This window comes from Mustela lutreola, chromosome 8 (genome assembly GCF_030435805.1).
Source record: "Mustela lutreola isolate mMusLut2 chromosome 8, mMusLut2.pri, whole genome shotgun sequence".
Taxonomy (NCBI): Eukaryota; Metazoa; Chordata; class Mammalia; order Carnivora; family Mustelidae; genus Mustela; species Mustela lutreola.
The window spans coordinates 12,045,799-12,063,077 of NC_081297.1; the positions used below are offsets into that span (position 1 = coordinate 12,045,799).

Consider the following 17,279-nt stretch of genomic DNA (forward strand, 5'->3'; position numbering starts at 1 on the left):
GGGCTGTGTTTAAGAAGCAGGTAAGAACGCCGAGGATTCCAAGGTTCTCCCAAGAAGGAAAAGAGGATTGACTGGATCCATATGGAGAAATTGTAGACACGAAAACAACTTTTAAATATGGAAGAGCTGGCATGTGAAAAAGGGATTAGATATATTTTCTATCACTCCAGACAAAAATAGTGATACTAACGTAAGAAAGCTACAGGAAAGGAAGCTTTTAGCTCAACTAACAATCAGAGCTCTTAAAAATATAGAAGGCCTTGCTTGTGAGGTAGTGAGTTTGTGTTCCTGGGAATGCCCAGGCAGGGGTTGGCAGACAGTCCATCTGGAACACTACAGTATGATGTGGCTGGTCAGTTGGCCCAGAGAAGACATCTTCCCAGTTCCACAAGACTGTGCTCCTTGAGGACAGAGACCATCTACCGTCCATCTTCGTACCGTTCCCCCAGCACCTAGCAGAGGGTCTTGGACATAGGAAGAGCTCATTGAGTGAATAATATTTGGATAACTATGGTGTGAAAAGCAACAAGAGAGTGAGGTAACAAGAAGAAAATGGTCCCTACTGACCCCCAAAGAGAGTGTAGTTCATTTTAAGGATTATCGGGCCAATAAAACTGAGAGAAATCTGTGCTTCAACTTGGGCGGGAGAATTAGTTTAATTCTGAGCCACGATGGCAGATGGAGAGTTGCTCTGATCGGTATCATGGACCTTTTTATAGTGCACATCATTCTGATAGACGGTTCTGCATGTCGGACCAACAGGAGTGGGGTGGGAAATGTGCGGGAGGGTTGGCAGAGGGTGTGACAGGAGCCTTTGTTGAGTGAACCCAGCCTCGGGGAACAGCCCACTCCCCTGGATTGAGTATCTGGGTCAAGCATAGATGGGAGGGAGGTAGGAAGAGGGCAAAAAGTGAGGGGCTAGAGAAAAGTGATTAAAAATGCGGCACACATTCATAAGAGACTGAACTCAACTTCTGTCTCTTCTGCAAATGAACTGTGTGACCTCCGGCAAGCTGCTTAACTTCTCTGGCCTCCATTGCCTCCTATCTCTTTGGGGCTTTGTACATGCTGTTCCCTCTGCCTCTACCGCTAACTTTCATGCTCCCCTCCTCACTTGGCACTTGGCCTCAATTACTCTTTATTTTACTTTGAGACAGAATGGTGGTTCTCTTTCCTCCTCCTGGCAGCTTTCCCTGCCCTCCCAAGCCTGTGTTGGATGTCCCTTCTCTGTGACCCTCCCGCACCCAGCCGTTCCCAGTCATAGCCCTTCAGTCCTATATCCTCATTCCCTGTTGATTTGACCACTCCTTGAAGGCAGGACGCATGACTTATTATTCATCATTATATCCCCAGTGCCTGACACAGTTCCTGGCATGAAGAAGATGCTCAGGGATGAAAAGGGGAAAATACTAAGGGAGCTGAAGAGGGAGAGGGGCATAAGACCTGGGGCCAGGACCTGGCTCTGCTTTGGGTTTCCTTGAGACCTAGGATATGGTATTCTGATTCTGTCAGTCCCAACAGTTGCACAAATACTGTCGCACTTGGACTGGAAGGATCTTGGACAGTCATTATCTCCCTAGTCCACCAACTGCTAGTCTTGCTCCATCAGCCAGTCCAGAATCCTAGGCAGTTTCTGTGGCTTCTCGCTCCTCCACATCTGCTACAACCCAACCTCCACTGCTGCTACATCTTAACTATTTCTCCAATTCCCACCCCCTCCTGCCACCCCCACTACTCCCACCCCAGGGTAGGCCACCATCCTCTCCTGCCTGAGCCCCTGGGCGGGGGAGGCCACACATTCCCCTACTTGGAGCTGTGCTTCCTCCAAACTGATCTCCACGCTGCCACTGAGCCCTCTTGGAGAGCACATCTGATCACGGTATCTGTCTGAAAGCCTTGCATGGCTCCTCTCTGTGTGCAGGACAAAGACTTCTCCAAGGTCTCCTATCACCAGACACAACTCCATCTCCTGCCCCGCTCCCAAGTGGGTTTCCAGCCTTTCCCACTTGCCTTGCTCCAGACCTCTGTGCTGTCGTTTGCCTCTGGGCCTTGGCAGATTTTATTTCCTTTGCTGGGAATACTCCCCACTTGTCCCTCCAGCACACGTCACTGGGGAGATCTCTGCTCATACTCCGCATCTCAGCTCAGTATCCCTGAGCCTGGCTGTGTGCTTTCACGGAGTGCCCCTCTGATGACTCTGTGCCTCCTGAGAGCTGTCCCACCCATAAAGGCAGGGGCTATGTCGTCCTCAGGGCTGTCACGGAGTCGAGCAGACTGTGCACAGAACACCTTTGTAGTCTCTGTGGGGACTGAGCACTGCTCAGAGCTGTGTGTTAGATGATATACAGCTCTTGCCCACCTTTGCTTCCCAGCACCCCGCACAGTCCCTGGTGCCTAAGACATGCTTCACACTGGACGAACACAGGAGTGAAAGAACAAACAAATGAATGAAAGAACGAACGAATGAACGAAAGAATGAATGAGTCCGCCTTCCAGACATCCCTGCTTCCCAGCCCCCAAGGCCTCTCCTCATACTCACACAGTGGGGAGGTCCTCCAGTCTGGCTTCTCCTGTCCTCCATTCCCTCTGCCCTCAGCTCTGTCACTTTATCTCACAGTGGTCCTTGAGGTTACAACCTCCCAGGACAAAGAACATGCAGGTCCTATTGGGGGGTCCTTTAGGAAAGTGGTGTGGGGAGGATGCATAGGGCAGCTGAGTGAGTTCCACATTCATCCTTGCTCTCGAGGGAGTTCGGATCCTGTTGTGTGCCACTGCTGAGGAGGACCCTGTTGGAGCCCGTGTGGGATATCCAAATGGCATGGTCTCTGTGCCATCCAAACCAGGGGACCATGTGGCGGTGGTCCGTAGCAGCCAGGCCTTGACCCCACGTCAGGTCCTGGGTGGAAGTCATGTTTTCTTTTTTGGACAGCAGTACTTTCTACAAGTGATCTCCCCTACCCGAGCCTTGGGGTCCAGCCTCATCCGTGAGGTGATCACCCTCTTAAGGGGAGAGGTGGTTGATTATGTTTCCAACATTCCAGTTTCCTCATTGAAGAAACAAGAGATTATTCTGGAATATCTAAGACTTGTTCTTCCTCTGAAGATGAGAGTCCCACCATGGCCCTGGATGGCATCAGGGGCCAGCCTTCAGATGATGGTGAAGGCAGTGCCAGTCAAGGGTTGTCCTTCTGTCCACCTGCATCCAATTCAGCGAGCACTACCGCACAGCTGCTATGTGCAAGGCCTGGGCCACTGCACTACAAAAGACGAAGTTCCAGGCCTCAAGGAGCTCACTCCAGGGGTGGGCACTGACATGTAGTGGGTACTAAGTAGCACTAACAGCCCTAATCTGGGCCAGATGAGGTTCTAAGCATTTCTTATGCATTATCTTCCCAGATCTGCAGGATATCTCGGTGAGCTAGGGACTACTGCTACCCCCATTTGAGGAATGAGGGGACTGAGGCTTAGCCGTAACAAGTAACTCACCCAAGGACACGTCCCTAAGTGTATGTCTGCAGTCCAGCCAAGACTGGGACTCACAGTCTTTGATTTTATCCCAAGTCTTTCACAAGGGCAGCAAAGGGGTAGGTTCCAAGGAAGCGGTGGACGGCGTGTTGTGGGAGCACTGGTGACAGCGAGGAGCCCAATCTGGGGTTCAAAGCAGGCTCCCCATAGCAGTAGCTCTCCCTGAGGCAGTCTCTGTGACTGAGGAGGAGCAGAGTCATTAGTAGCCCCCAACCCTAGCTGGCTGGGGCCCAGAGAGTTTCCCAAGAGCATCCTTACTCCTAGGCAGGCCTCAGTACCCTGTTGTGTCGAGCACTTTCTGTGTTTTGGACAGCAGACAGGGAGGTGGGAACACAGGGAAGACGCAGGGGTCCCATCCCGACAGGTGCCAGGCGCAGGCCAGCTTCCCCTGGGGGCCGCCATTAGCATCTCCGAGCTTCTCCCCGCTCCCACCCCTACTGTCTGCCCCTAAGCCTCCTGGAAGCCTTCCCTTGCCAAGTTCTGCAGGCTCATTCCACGTAATGTTTAAACATTCTCAGCTGGGAAATCTTGGATCAGAGGAAATCCTCGCTCACGTGTGAAAGCCACCCCCCACCTCGGGCTGGCTCCCTCCTTCCCCAGCACTGCCGCCCCTCCCACCCCCAGGCAGCAGCTAGCTGCTCTTCCTCTCCCAGCCTGACTTGGCGGCCCTCTCTCTGCTGCCTTCCTCGGGCCCGGCTGCGGCAGCAACCTGAAAAGAGGGAGCGTGTTCTAATTAACACTAAGAGGCTCATTAGACAGACAGAGCCCCCCAAGCTCCCCTCCACCCCTTCTCCTGGCAGAAGCTGAGAGATTGCTCTCTTGGGAGGAGGCGAGGCTACAATTACCCATGATTCATGGGGTTTAGAGAGAAGTGAGCTGAGCTGCTCTTAGGCCGGTGGGCCCAGAGACCTTCCCTCCCTGGGCCCACCCCCCACTTTCCCCCACCCCCGTGTCCATCTCTTTTAGCTCTAATCTGGCACCGGTTAAAAAAAGAAAAGTGTTAGGGCGCTTGGGAGGACCTGGCTGGGTAGACAGAGCTGATCTGGGACCCTGCCAAGTTCCCGAGCCCTGGTTGGGGGCGAGATAGTGGAGGGAAAGGGGAGAATGCAGCATTTGACTCCAAGCCCAGATCCGGAAGAGAGCCTAGATTTTTATTTTCCCTGGGATATAGGAGAGAGTTCAGTTGAGTTCCTGTCTGCAAACATTTATCAAGCCCCAGCCATGGCTCCGGCTTGATGCTGGGCCCCAGGAATAGAGAGACATAATACCGTCCTGTCTGTAAGGTACAGTTTGTGGGGCAACAGAGCGTGGGCCATAAAGGTCGGGAAAGAAACAGTGGGGGACAGTGCAGGCTGGGGTTGCAGCAGGCACAAGGCTGGAATAAATGGGAGATGGTTGTGTTAAATGCGCTGGAACAAATGGAGAAGATCCAACAATTGAATTCAAATACCACAATGAGCAGTTGCTCCTTGCCAGGCTCTGTGCTGGGTGCTGGGCATGGATCAGAGGGCTCGAATTACTTCTGCTCTGTTTGAGTTGGGGTCAGTGAGGTGGAGAGAAGGGTGGGTTAGATAAATATCCCAAAGGTGAGTGGAGAGAACTGAGTGTTGGAAAGAAGTAAGAAACAACGTTCTCCATGGGCACCTGAAATGAGGAGCCCCCCGTCGGGTTGGGGGACTGAGAAGGCTTCACAGAGGAAGCACATTGGAGGCAGGTCTCGAAGAAAGGGAAGAATGTAGCAGACTGAGTGACAAGGCTGAGCCAATGCTCAGGGCAGGAAAGCCTAGCGTGGGCTGGGGGAAGCGCAGGAGTCCAGCCAGTGTGTATGCAGGCTTGGCGTAGGAGTAGACGATGGGAGGGAGGCTGAGGCCAGGTTGATCAGGATCGGAAGGCCAGCAGGAAACACTTCTACTTATTCTGGGTGATGCTCTCAAGCAACACAAGGCCAACAGGAAACACTTCTACTTATTCTGGGTGATGCTCTCAAGCAACACAAAGCATCACATCGGCTCTTCAAGACCCTTGATCACGGTCATGTAGGGTGGATGGTAGGTGTGAACAAGAAGCAGGAAGGCAGTGGGGAGGTTGCCAGAGGGTCCAAGTGGGGAGCCAAAGACAGCCTCACATGGCAACAGTCGGGTCAGGTTGATGCAAAAGGTATTGGGGTGGGGGGTGTGGAATAAAGGCTTTGAGGCTGACAAATGCAGAGGCAAGGGTGAAGGAGAACCCATGGTCAAATGCAAGTTTCCCAGCCTGGAGAATGTAACAGCCAAGGCTCTGTATGCAAAAAAAGAAGTCCTAGAGCTGGTTAAGGGAGGTGGGGGAAGACAGGGGCTTTGTATAGGAGTACAGGGGGATCTGTGGGTTGTTGGAAATCCATGTCTCGGATCAAGCCTAGGAACGGAAATTTGAGAGTCATTCCCATCATCATCATTGTCATCAAGTTACCACTTACTGTATACCTATTATGTGCCAAGCACTATACGAACAGTTCAAATCTCATAACAAGGTACAGGATAAGCAGGATTAGTTTCATTTAACAGATAAGAAAGTGGAGAATCAGAGATGTTAGGAAACTTGCTCAAGGTCAACCAGCCGGGAAGAAGCAGATCTGGGCCTGAGTATCTCTCCTAAGGCTTGTTCATCGGTCCATTAAAGTAGAGTGAAGTTATGATAGGAAACAAGGTTCTCACATAAGAGGTGAGAAGACATTAGCCTGTAGATGTTGCCACAAAGGCTCTGCCTGAGACAGCTTCCCTCTTAATTGGTGCCTAATTATCAGTTACCAGAGGCTGCTCTGACAATGTCCAACACGGCAGTTATGGAATGTCCGGAAGGGCTCAGATGTGTCTGCAGAGTGGAAGATGGCCCACGTGGGACTCGTAACTGACATGCGTAGGGGTTTCGCGGTCAGAATGTAGGATGAAAGGGCTATGGAAGCAGGCAGACCAAGGTAGACTGGGTGGTGAGAGCTGAGGACAGAGTCTCAAGGTGATAAACACACCAAGAACTGTGGAAAAGGGGCAGAGGGAGAGTGAAGGACGGACCATCAGGTTTCATGATTAAAGGTCTCTGGTGACCTTCCTGAGAGTCACTTTAGAAGACTGGTGGGAGCAGGAGGCAGACCCTGAGGAGTCGGCGCACACAGGGTTGGGTTGGCTGTTTGGCACTTGTTCACGGAAGGAGGCAGAGGGTATAGACTAGTTTTCCAAGAGGTCTGGTGGCAAACAGAGAAAAAGAGCCTGGGCCAGTGCCCCAGAGCAGTGAAGTCAAGAGGAGTTATGTTTTATCCTGGGGAGATCTGGGAGGGTCTGTAGGCAGGTGGAAAGGAGCCAGTGACACAGTAGAGTTTGGAAATGCAAGTGAAATACATCAGTTCCAGGAGAAGAAAGTTATGGGTTAGGTTGGGGGGGGGGGTTTGAGAGTCACAAAGATAACTTTGCAATTAATTCTTTAATGTATTCAGTAAATATCCACTGTAGTCCTACTGTGTGCTGGGTGCTCTCTAAGCACTGGGGATAAAGGAGTGAACATGGCAGAGTCTGTGCATTCGTGGGGCTTACAGTCTAGTGGAGAACTTGATGGGAACAGATTAAAGATATTCAAAATCTGGTTTTCTTCTCTGCTTGGGACACTAGGACACAGGCTGGTAGAAGTCTCCTAGGCTTAGCTCAGCCTTCTCTCTCCAGGAAGGATGATACTGTGCTAGGGAAATGGACATCTTTCCCATTCTGGAAGCATTTCAGGCAATGGGGTTTCATAACTTCCCTCTGTTGCCAATAGCATCTCATAACCTGAAGAGAATGCTCTTGGGCCTAGCGTTTCCCTCAAAGCGTGAGTAGGCCAGGTTAGAAAGAAGTAAGAATCTCTGCCTGGTGTCTGTTTCTCCTGGTCCTCCAGACAGAAATGGACAGAAGGAGGCAATTAAGTGGTCACCTCCCCTCAGTTTGCACCTTGGAGGGCTCTCCTGCCTCGTTAAGGCCGATTGGCCATTCCAGACCTCAGGGAGCCTGCCAGAGTTCTGCGGGGACACTGAGCTGAGCCACAGTGATCTCTCCCCTCTGATGTGATTTCTGTGAAAGCAACAATGAAATGCCTCTGAGATATCAGGAGTTTCTCTTTCTCTGGAGATCCTGGGTACATGATGAAACCCTGTAGGCAACTGTCTGAACGTTCCAGGAGGCAGAACTCAGACAGCCCGAGATTCCCGCCCCCCTAGTGCACACATCCGTATAATTCCCTTCCATGGGAAGTGCTGTGGGACTAGAGGGCATAATAAGGAATCCCTCCTGTGATTAGGTTACCACTCAGTTGACCTTAAGTGAATCAAAGGAAAATCACCCCAGGCGGCTTGACCTAATCAGGTGAACCCTTTAAAAGAAGGTGAAGTATCAGAGTCACTCTCCTCTTGGCCTCAAAGGGCCAAACTATCATATGGCAGAGAACATTAGGTAGCTGTGACTAAGGGCCTCAGCGTGGAATGTCAAGCAGCTGAACTTAGGATACCTACTGGCCACTCAAATCTTAGTGAGATTCAGCTTCCCCCCTATTTTCAGAGAGGACAGCCAGACTGAGGAAGATAGAAAGCATACGGCCACTAGGTCTGGGGATGGGGAAGGGCCCTGAATGGTGAGACAGAAGAACCGAAGATAGGATTGATGTCATGCCATTTTACCCGGGATCATCCCTAAGGGTTGGGGTTGTGCCTGTCAGTTTTCCTGGGCTAGAAGGATGCCTCTGTTGGTCCGGGGATAGGGGGGCACCCATGGGGAGGGAACCCAGCGGATCGCTGAGGTCGTGAGAGGCAGTCACTCCACCTGCAGTGGCTGGTGAGCCAATGTGGCTAAAGGTTATTGTGTTGTTGGGAACAGAGGTGGCCCAAATTATGGGGCACCCATAATATGGGGCGCCCAAATTATGGTAGCCTGGAGGGACTCCCACTCTTAAAATATCCGTCCACCCACTCCTCTGTCCTCCATCTATTAAATTCACATTTATTGAGCATCTACTATGTGCCAGCCCTTGGGCTGGGTATCAGGAACACATTGATCAATCCCCAGTCATCCCCTTATGATGATCCCAGGGTTGGGAATTTCCGCAATTCAGTGATGAGGAAGAAAGGTGAACGGGAGGAGCAGCATTATTTTTTACACATTCCTGTTTAATTTTTAATTTGTTATTGTTTTAAATGTGCACACAAGTAGAAAGAATAGTGTAGTAAACTTTCAGATAACCACCCCCCAGTTCTAACAATTTTCGTTAATATTGTTTCCTCTAATGGTTCCAGTTTTTTTGATGGAGTATTTTAATACAAACTCAAGATCCCCTGTATTTCACCCATAAGGACTTACATACAGATCTCTGATATGAACGCTTTGGAACAAACAGCTATCTGATCCCCAAATGCAACGCCCTGACCTCTACCCGCTCCACCCCCCGCCCCCCGGAAATCGCCAACCGCTGGGAAGCCAGTCCTATATCCTACACATCTAGGAGTCTTGACAAGCATCTGGTATCCCAGGCCGTGACATGCAGGAGTTTCAGACTTTGGCTCTTTAGTCCCCCCGCACCCCCTCCCTTCCCCCGCCCCAGGCCTCACCGCGCTCTTTCTCCTACCTGTTCTTGCCACAGATGGAAATGCTAGAACACAAGTACGGGGGCCACCGCCTGTCCCGGCGCGCCGCTTGCACCATCCAAACCGCCTTCCGCCAGTACCAGCTCAACAAGAACTTCAAGAAGATCCGCAACTCGCTCCTGGAGAGCCGCCTGCCGCGACGGATCTCCCTGCGCAAAGTCCGCGCGCCCACTGCTGAGAGCCTGGCGGCCGAGAAGGCGCTCATGGAGGGCTACGGCCTCATGGGGCTGCCACTGGTGCGCTCGCCCTCCCTGCCGCCCACCTTCGCGGGCACGCTCACCGAGCTGGAGGACTCCTTCACTGAGCAGGTGCAGTCCCTGGCCAAGTCCATACACGACGCGCTCAGAACCTGGAACCTCAAGACCATGTGCTCCCCGCAGGAGAGCAGCGCCTACCAGCTCCACCAGGCCCTGCACGCGGGCGCGGGGCCGCCAGGCCTAGAGGCCGAGATGCCGGAGCTCTGCAGTGCCCGCCCCGCGCCCGCGCCCGCGCCCGCTCCGGGGTAAGAGGCCGCCGCCGAGGCCGCCGGCCTGCCCCAGGGCCACGGCAGTACCTTCATGATGGCTTTCCGGGACATCACCGTGCAAATCGCCAACCAGAACATCTCTGTTTTCTCCGCCACGGCTCTGTCAGTGGCCAACTGTCTGGGCACGCAGACCGCCCAGGCCCTGGCGGAGCCCACGGTGGGCAAAGCCGAGCAGGGAGAGGCCCCGGGGCAGGAGGCCTCGGTGGCCACAACCGCGGCTCAGGGGGACGGGCCCGCCGAAAACACTGGCGCAGAGGCTGGAGCCAGCGGGTCCCCGAGCACCCACCCTCCTGGGGGTGCTGTGGAGGCGCTGGTGGAGGGGGCCACGGTGGCGGCCGAGGCAGAGGTGGCGGAGGAGGGGACTGGGGAGGTGGGGAAAGGGACTGAGGCTGAGGCTGCGACAACTCGGAGCCGCTGAGCAGCAGCAGCACGTCCACCAAGTCGGCCAAGTCAGGCTCGGAAGCATCAGCCTCAGCCTCCCAGGAGGCCCTGCAAGCCATGATTCTGAGCCTGCCGCGCTACCACTGAGAGAACCCCGCCAGCGGCAAGTCGCCCACGCTCTCAACGGACATCCTATGCAAACGGTTCTACCGCATCGGCCTCAACCTTTCCAACATGTGAGTGAGCACCGACTCGGGAGCTCTGGGGAGACCCAGGAATCTCTTGGTCGGCGGGGAGGGGGCAGGGGCTACAATGGCATCATCCCAGCGCCCTGCCTGGTGACATTTGTGCCGCACCTGCTCCTGGAGGTGCTGGGTAGGGATGCACGTTTTCTTTTTAATGGTTCACAAATTTATGTTCAGGATTAGGGACAAAACAACACATCAAGCCCATGCTTTCAGCACTATTCCTGCTTACTAGGGCTTGAAAAGTGAGGGAATTGAAAAGAAAATGCAGTATTAACTAATAGTCCAGGTCGTATGAGGATTGAGACGAAATCCTTCAGGCAGACCCGAGGCCAAGGAATCAGCATCGTCTCAGGGGGATGACGTCAAGGAGGGAGCACGGAGGAAAACGAGGAAAGGCAAGGGAGGGTCTGGGTGGGTGAGAAGGAAGAGAAGGAGCACAAGGAATCCAGGTAAAAGGCAGGAGAGGGGCGGGGATAAAAGGGGGGCGGCGACAAGGACACAGAGGTGGCACAGAAGTGAACAGGAGAAGGAAAGCAGGAAAATGAACAAGGGTTTTGGTTCAGAGTCCCCAGCCAGAGCCCCAGCCAGAACTGTCCTTGCAACTAGAATGTAGAGAGCCGGGGGCCAGCAGTGTACACGCACCCCTCCCGTGGAAATCCCATCTCCACCCTGCGTTCACCCCTTCCTTCAGAGCCCCGAGCCAGGAGATTGAACATCTCTCCCAGCCACGTGTCCGTTCACTTATTCACTCAACTGTCACTTATTGAATGCCGGGCGCATTGACCATGGAGATGAGGAGGACACATGCCCTGGTCTCCAGAAACTTCTATTCCAGGGAGGAACAGCTACTGTTCCTGGCTCACCTTACATAAAACATCTGCAAACTTCCCAACAATATCTAGAGATGGCCTTATTATGCCATTTTACAGAAAAGAAGCAGGCTCACACAAGTAAGGGGAGTTGTGAGCTCACACTCACGCAGACCCTGGGATCCCTCAAGACAGTGGTTCTCAAACTCTCTGTAGTAAAGGACCAGTCTGGGTTTTCACGGACTAAGTGGTGGCTGATACTTTTGTGAAATGCAATAAAAATGAGTTGCTAGAAAAACAATCACATGCTTGGTTATCCCAAAAATGTCAGAGTGCTATAAAAGGTTCTAAACGCTTGCCCTCTGGTTCTGTACTTAGCTTCTCCTGAACCAGTCAGATACAGTTCAGGGAACAGCATGGATTTGCAGGCCATACTGTGAGCACATTTCCTAAAAACACAGTACCTACATCCACACGTAGAGACTAGAGCTTGAGAAAGTGAATGATGGAGAGCAGGATTCATGTGTCCCTGTGGCCAGTGCGGTAGGAGAGCTCCCCTCTGCTCCCCAGAGCCCTGCTTCTGGGGCGAGTACTGCATACAGACGACAGAACACAGACTGGGTGGAAGGGCCTTCGTGGCAAGCCTCCGGGCCTTTCAGGGAAGACAAAAAGAAACCTCTCCACTTGCTCTGGAATTCTCTTCGTCTGCCAGACCTAACTCCTTCTCTCCCCATGCTATCTTCACTCCTGTGTGTGTATAAGGGTGGGGGGGGTGGGGGTGTTCAGGAAGACAAAATTCCTAGGTGAAGCCCCTGGGACAAGGAGCCCGTCTGCAGCAGAAGGAATCCTGACTTTTTGATGGAATTCTTCCCAGAAGCTTCCAGGCACTTCTGTAGCTTCCCTGGGTTGGAAGAAAGGGAGGAAGGAAGTCGTGGACAGCCTTGGCTCACTCTCTACTTCTTCTTCCCACCTCCACTCCCACCCCCAGAAACCCAGACAAAGGCATCCAGTTCCTGATCTCTGGAGGCTTCATCCCCGACACCCCCATCGGAGTGGCCCACTTCCTGCTCCAGCGCAAGGGCCTCAGCCGGCAGATGATCGGGGAGTTCCTAGGCAACAGCAAGAAGCAGTTCAACCGCGATGTGCTGGAGTGAGTGCCCCTCTCCCCACGCATGGCCCAGGGTCCCACAGGACACAGGGGAGGGAACAGGACCCCTGGAGTCTGGGCCCGTTGCTGTATCTTGACCAGCCTTTGTTTCCCCCTCCTGGGGTCCTGCATTTACTGAGCGGGCTCCAGGCTGGGTCCCACTGAAGGCACCAGGGGTATAGAAATGGTCGAAGGAGACGAAAAGGCCTCCTTCCTGCTACCCTGTGGGGCCAGAGAGGAGGACTGGGTCTACACGGGGACTGTCTCTGCCTGGTGAACAGACCCTCAGCCCACCACCTTGCTGCCGTCTGCCCAGCTCCTGAGCCCCCACTGGCTGGCTTGCTCCCCATGTGGGTTCAGTTTCATATTGGTGGAGGCAAACACAAGTCAGGAAAAGGGAGTTAGATGGAAGGGTTTCAGAGCAAGAAAATACAGTGATTCCACAAACATACGTTTACCACCAAGATCAACAGATGTGGGCAGGATGTGGGCTTGGCTTCACTAGTGCTCTTGGCTCTGTTCACGTGGAGGCGTGGGCAGGTGAGAGCCCCCAGGTCTGGGGTGGCATCCTTGGGGCCGCGAAGCCACCTTGCCCCTGGCAGAGAGAGAAGTTGAGGCCCCATAAAGTCTGCTCCAGACCCCCTTCTTGAAGGTCACCATGCTGTCGGAAGCCTCTCCCTGGGAAGTCAGCAGACTTGTTTCTCGGGGGTTCTGAAACAATCTCTCCCTTTCGTCTTGCTCTTGGAGCAGTAAGGGGCTGCTGTAGGAGGGACAGGGGTCTCCTGCCCGAGGGTTTGGGAGTAGCCTGACTGGCAAGATTGTCACTGTGCCCGGAGAGGGAGCTCGGAGATCTGGCTTCTGTTTACGCAGTAGTCTTGGTGCTGTGTCTTTGGACAAGTCCCTGCCCTGGGGCCTCCGGTTCTCTGCCCGTGGACTGGAGGGGGCTGGATTATGAGGGGTCATCCCGTTGTCCTCTGGAATCCCTGTCACGCTCCTGAATCCACTCAGTCTAACTGAGTACAGTCCGAAGAGCAGGGGCTTGGACATATGTGAGGGACCTTGAAATCCCAGGATGCCCCGTAGTTGACGGCACTCAGTCCCCCCCCATTTGGACAACCAGACCCTCCCCCACTAGTGCTTGAGCTGCTCTGAGGGAGGGTCTTGCAGAGGAAACTGAAAGGATCAGTGTGCTTCCTCCCTCCTCCTCTCTTCTCCCTCTCCCTCGCCCCCCCTTTCTCCTCAGCATCAGCCCTGCTGGGTAGGGTGCCCTGAAGGGAGACCCTGAGGAAATGATAGAAAGAGGAGAAAGATCAAGTTTTCTCTGTCTCCTTTCACACAGGCTTTCCCTCCATCTAGCTCATCTCTCCGGCCTTTTCATCTGCTTTTGTCCCCATTCCACTCCCGCCCCCCCACCCCCCACCGCCCTGTTTCCGTGGGAGGGTGAGTGGGGGTGTGCTCTCCTCAGTGCTTCATTCTCCTGGCTCCCCGTGCCCCTGGGGGACCCTGCTTTGTCTCCCCGCTCTGGGGCTTCCTGCTTCACTCCCAGCCCTGACTGACTGTGTCTCCTCTGCCCTCCCCAGTCGCCCTGTGGCCTGGTCCTGAAATTCTCACCTGCGAGGTCCACAGTGACCTGGCACACTGGGAACGCGCAGTTTTCCGGCAGCCCCAGTGGTGCGGGCGCCCTGCAGCACGATGCTAACTAATTGCCATCCTCCCTGGGAGACCGAGTGTGTGGGCTGGAGACAGGCAGCCCCCGTGGGGAGGGGCGCCGCTGGGAGCCTGGGACCAGGCTGGCCGCTGAGGTGGGGAGCAGGCTAGGGATGAGGGGGCAGTGTGGTGGCAAGAGAGAGCTGCTCCTGACAGGGCCTGCTCTGAAGCCTGGCTCTGCTCCTCTCCTGCTGGGAGGCCTCCTCTGGGCCTCGGCTTCCTTACCGGGAAAGCGAGCGAGACGGTCGAGCCCTGCGATCTCTAAGATCCCTTCAACTCCGGTGACTCTGAGATCTTACGTATTCCTCAGTGTCACTGTCTCACACTGGGATGGTTGCAGAATCATTTGCCCTAAAGGTCAAGGCCATGCTTTGTCAGGCCACCAGGCCATCCCAGAGCAGCCCGCAGGCTCCAGAGCCGGGAGCTCACAGTTCCTGCCACAAACACGCAGTGCCTGCTCCGGGCTGGGAATGAGGCTGTGCCGGGCATCCCTGGGAGTACAGGATGGGGGCAGGGAGGAGCAGGCGTGGCCGTGGCCTCAGGGGAACTCACACACCTGGTGTCAGTGGGAGAGATGAGCAGAGGAGGGTGGACAGGGAGACGGAACTTCCGCAGGCCTAGGGGTGTCAGGAGAGTGGAGTGTAGAGCTGAGCCCCCTCCGCCCCAGTGGGTGCCTCGGACCCTTGTGCTTTATTCGCCGGCACACCCAGCCTCTGTGCGGAAACAGCACCAAAAGGGAACCTCTTCACCCAAGTCCGAGTTGCCGCCTGCCTGGCTTGTCTCCTGTAGGGTGTCCGTGGGAGATGGGAGGCAGGAAGGGGGCAGGCACTCACAGGGGAGCCAGATGCTGGGGTTCGGGGGGGTTCCCTGCTACTCAGGCCAGCTCTCCCAACACCTCTGGGCATCTGCTGCCTCTTCCTTATGCCCACCAGAGAACACACACAATAATAACAAAGTCACCGGTGCCATTTTGTCCAGGCCGAAAAGGCTTTATTGGGATTCTGCACAGCGTCTCTGCTCCCACCTGGTGACATTCAGCATGTCTCGTCCATTCTGTACAAAGCTGCTTGCTGAATAAAAGGACATAAATCACCCATCCCGTTGGAGACTGAGACAGCCCCGGCCACTGCACTCTCCGAGATGTAGCTGGGCAGGAAGGGGAGAGGGTGGAAGCTTCTAGGAGGGGATGGGGCGAGACCCTGACCCCTACCATCTACAGGCCTGTGGAGAAAAGGAAGATAGAAGGGGCCAAGCAGAATCCACCTCAGCTGCTGGCCTACGTCTGAGCGCCATGGATTCCGTGACGTCGCCTCCGGAATCGGGCTCTTGCTGCTCTAGGAAGCTGATCTCTTCGTCCCTTAATGCCCTGATTCCTTAGCAGATCCGTTCCAAGAAGAAATGTATTGAATCAGGGTGTATTGAATTAGTAGGAGGCATCCTGAGCTCAAGAGGCCATGTCCATTCCACTGTTTACCTGGGAAGTGTTTGGTTTTTTTTATAAAGGAGAAAAGGGCCTGTGGCCTCGCTTGTCAAATGGGGACAATAGGACCCACGTCATGCAAATTACAGTTTTAAAATGCATGTAAAGTGCTTATGTCAGTGACTGAGGCTAAGTCAGTTCTTTACGAATATTAGCTATTTCCATTATTATCTTTCTCACTTGAAAGCACAGGTCGGTAGATGCCTCCCCAGCCTGGCCCTGGCCCGGTGGGGGGATCCCTCAGATGCCTCAGGTCTGGTTGGAGATCAGGTCCACTCCCCAGACAGCAAGAACTTGCTGGGGCTTGCTAGGGAGGGAGGGGAGCTCATTTGGGGGCCATCCTGCACTCTGAGGAAATCTTCTCTGGTGCTGAGATGAGAGGGGCCCTGGCAGCCTGGCCTGAGGAGCCAGACATCAGCTGGGGTAGGATCCTGGGGTGCTGGAAGCTTCTCCCTCTCAGTTTTCACATGGTTGGGGAATCTGGCTCTGCTCTATTTCCCTTCTGAAATGTTCACCTCAGCAGTTTGAAGGCCAGTGAAGGGGGGGTGGGCTGGGTTATCTTTTCTGAGGGGAATCACAGACGCAGGGTGGGTGTGGGTATCTGTCATTTCCGTGGAAGTGCACGGAGGGCAGCTTTTGGGCTGAATTGCCAGAAGGGTTTCCTGGATGTTCCTTCTCTTGCTGCGTCTACTCCGTTTCTTGTTCAATATTAGAATTTGACATTTTACGACATATCAGATAAAGGACTAGTGTCCAGAATCTATAAAGAACTTAGCAAACTCAACACCCAAAGAACAAATAATCCAATCAAGAAATGGGCAGAGGACATGAACAGACATTTCTGCAAAGAAGACATCCAGATGGCCAACAGACACATGAAAAAGTGCTCCATATCACTCGGCATCAGGGAAATACAAGTCAAAGCCACAGTGAGATATCACCTCACACCAGTCAGAATGGCTAAAATCAACAAGTCAGGAAATGACAGATGCTGGCGAGGATGCGGAGAAAGGGGAACCCTCCTGCACTGTTGGTGGGAATGCAAGCTGGTGCAGCCACTCTGGAAAACAGCATGGAGGTTCCTCAAAATGTTGAAAATAGAACTGCCCTATGACCCAGCAATTGCACTATTGGGTATTTACCCTAAAGATACAAACGTAGTGATCCAAAGGGGCACGTGCACCCGAATGTTTATTGCAGCAATGTCCACAATAGCCAAACTATGGAAAGAACCTAGATGTCCATCAACAGATGAATGGATCAAGAAGATGTGGTATATATACACAATGGAATACTATGCCCCCATCAAAAGAAATGAAATATTGCCATTTGGGACAACATGGATGGAACTGGAGCATATCATGCTTAGCGAAATAAGTCAAGCAGAGAAAGACAACTATCATATGATCTCCCTGATATGAGGAAGTGGTGATGCAACATGGGGGCTTAAGTGGGTAGGAGAAGAATCAATGAAACAAGATGGGATTTGGGAGGGAGACAAACCATAAGTGACTCTTAATCTCACAAAACAAACTGAGGGTTGCTGGGGGGAGGGGTTTGGGAGAAGGGGGTGCGATTATGGACATTGGGGAGGGTATGTGCTTCGGTGAGTGCTGTGAAGTGTGTAAACCTGGTGAGTCACAGACCTGTACCCCTGGGGATAAAAATATATGTTTATAAAAAATAAAAAATTTAAAAAAAGAGAATTTGACATTTTAGTCAGATCACATTATTTCATTTCCTTGGAAATGTGTTGGCCAGAGTGTAACAGATTTGTTCTTATGAGGGGACATTCAGAAATGAAGACAGATTGCCTATCCA

At 53.3% G+C, this 17,279-nt stretch overlaps 1 protein-coding gene across 1 annotated transcript in view; it reads left to right on the top strand.

The window, feature by feature from the left end:
• Positions 1-16,044, top strand: part of LOC131838326 (IQ motif and SEC7 domain-containing protein 3-like) — a 31,043-nt gene extending 14,999 nt beyond the window's left edge. Inside the window, 5 exon segments of the mRNA XM_059184284.1 lie at positions 2,747-3,318; positions 8,914-9,037; positions 9,157-10,086; positions 10,089-10,303; positions 12,113-16,044. Of these exon segments, the coding sequence (XP_059040267.1) occupies positions 2,747-3,318; positions 8,914-9,037; positions 9,157-10,086; positions 10,089-10,303; positions 12,113-12,278 (2,007 nt within the window). The 3' untranslated portion in view covers positions 12,279-16,044.
• The last annotated feature ends 1,235 nt before the right edge of the window (positions 16,045-17,279 follow it).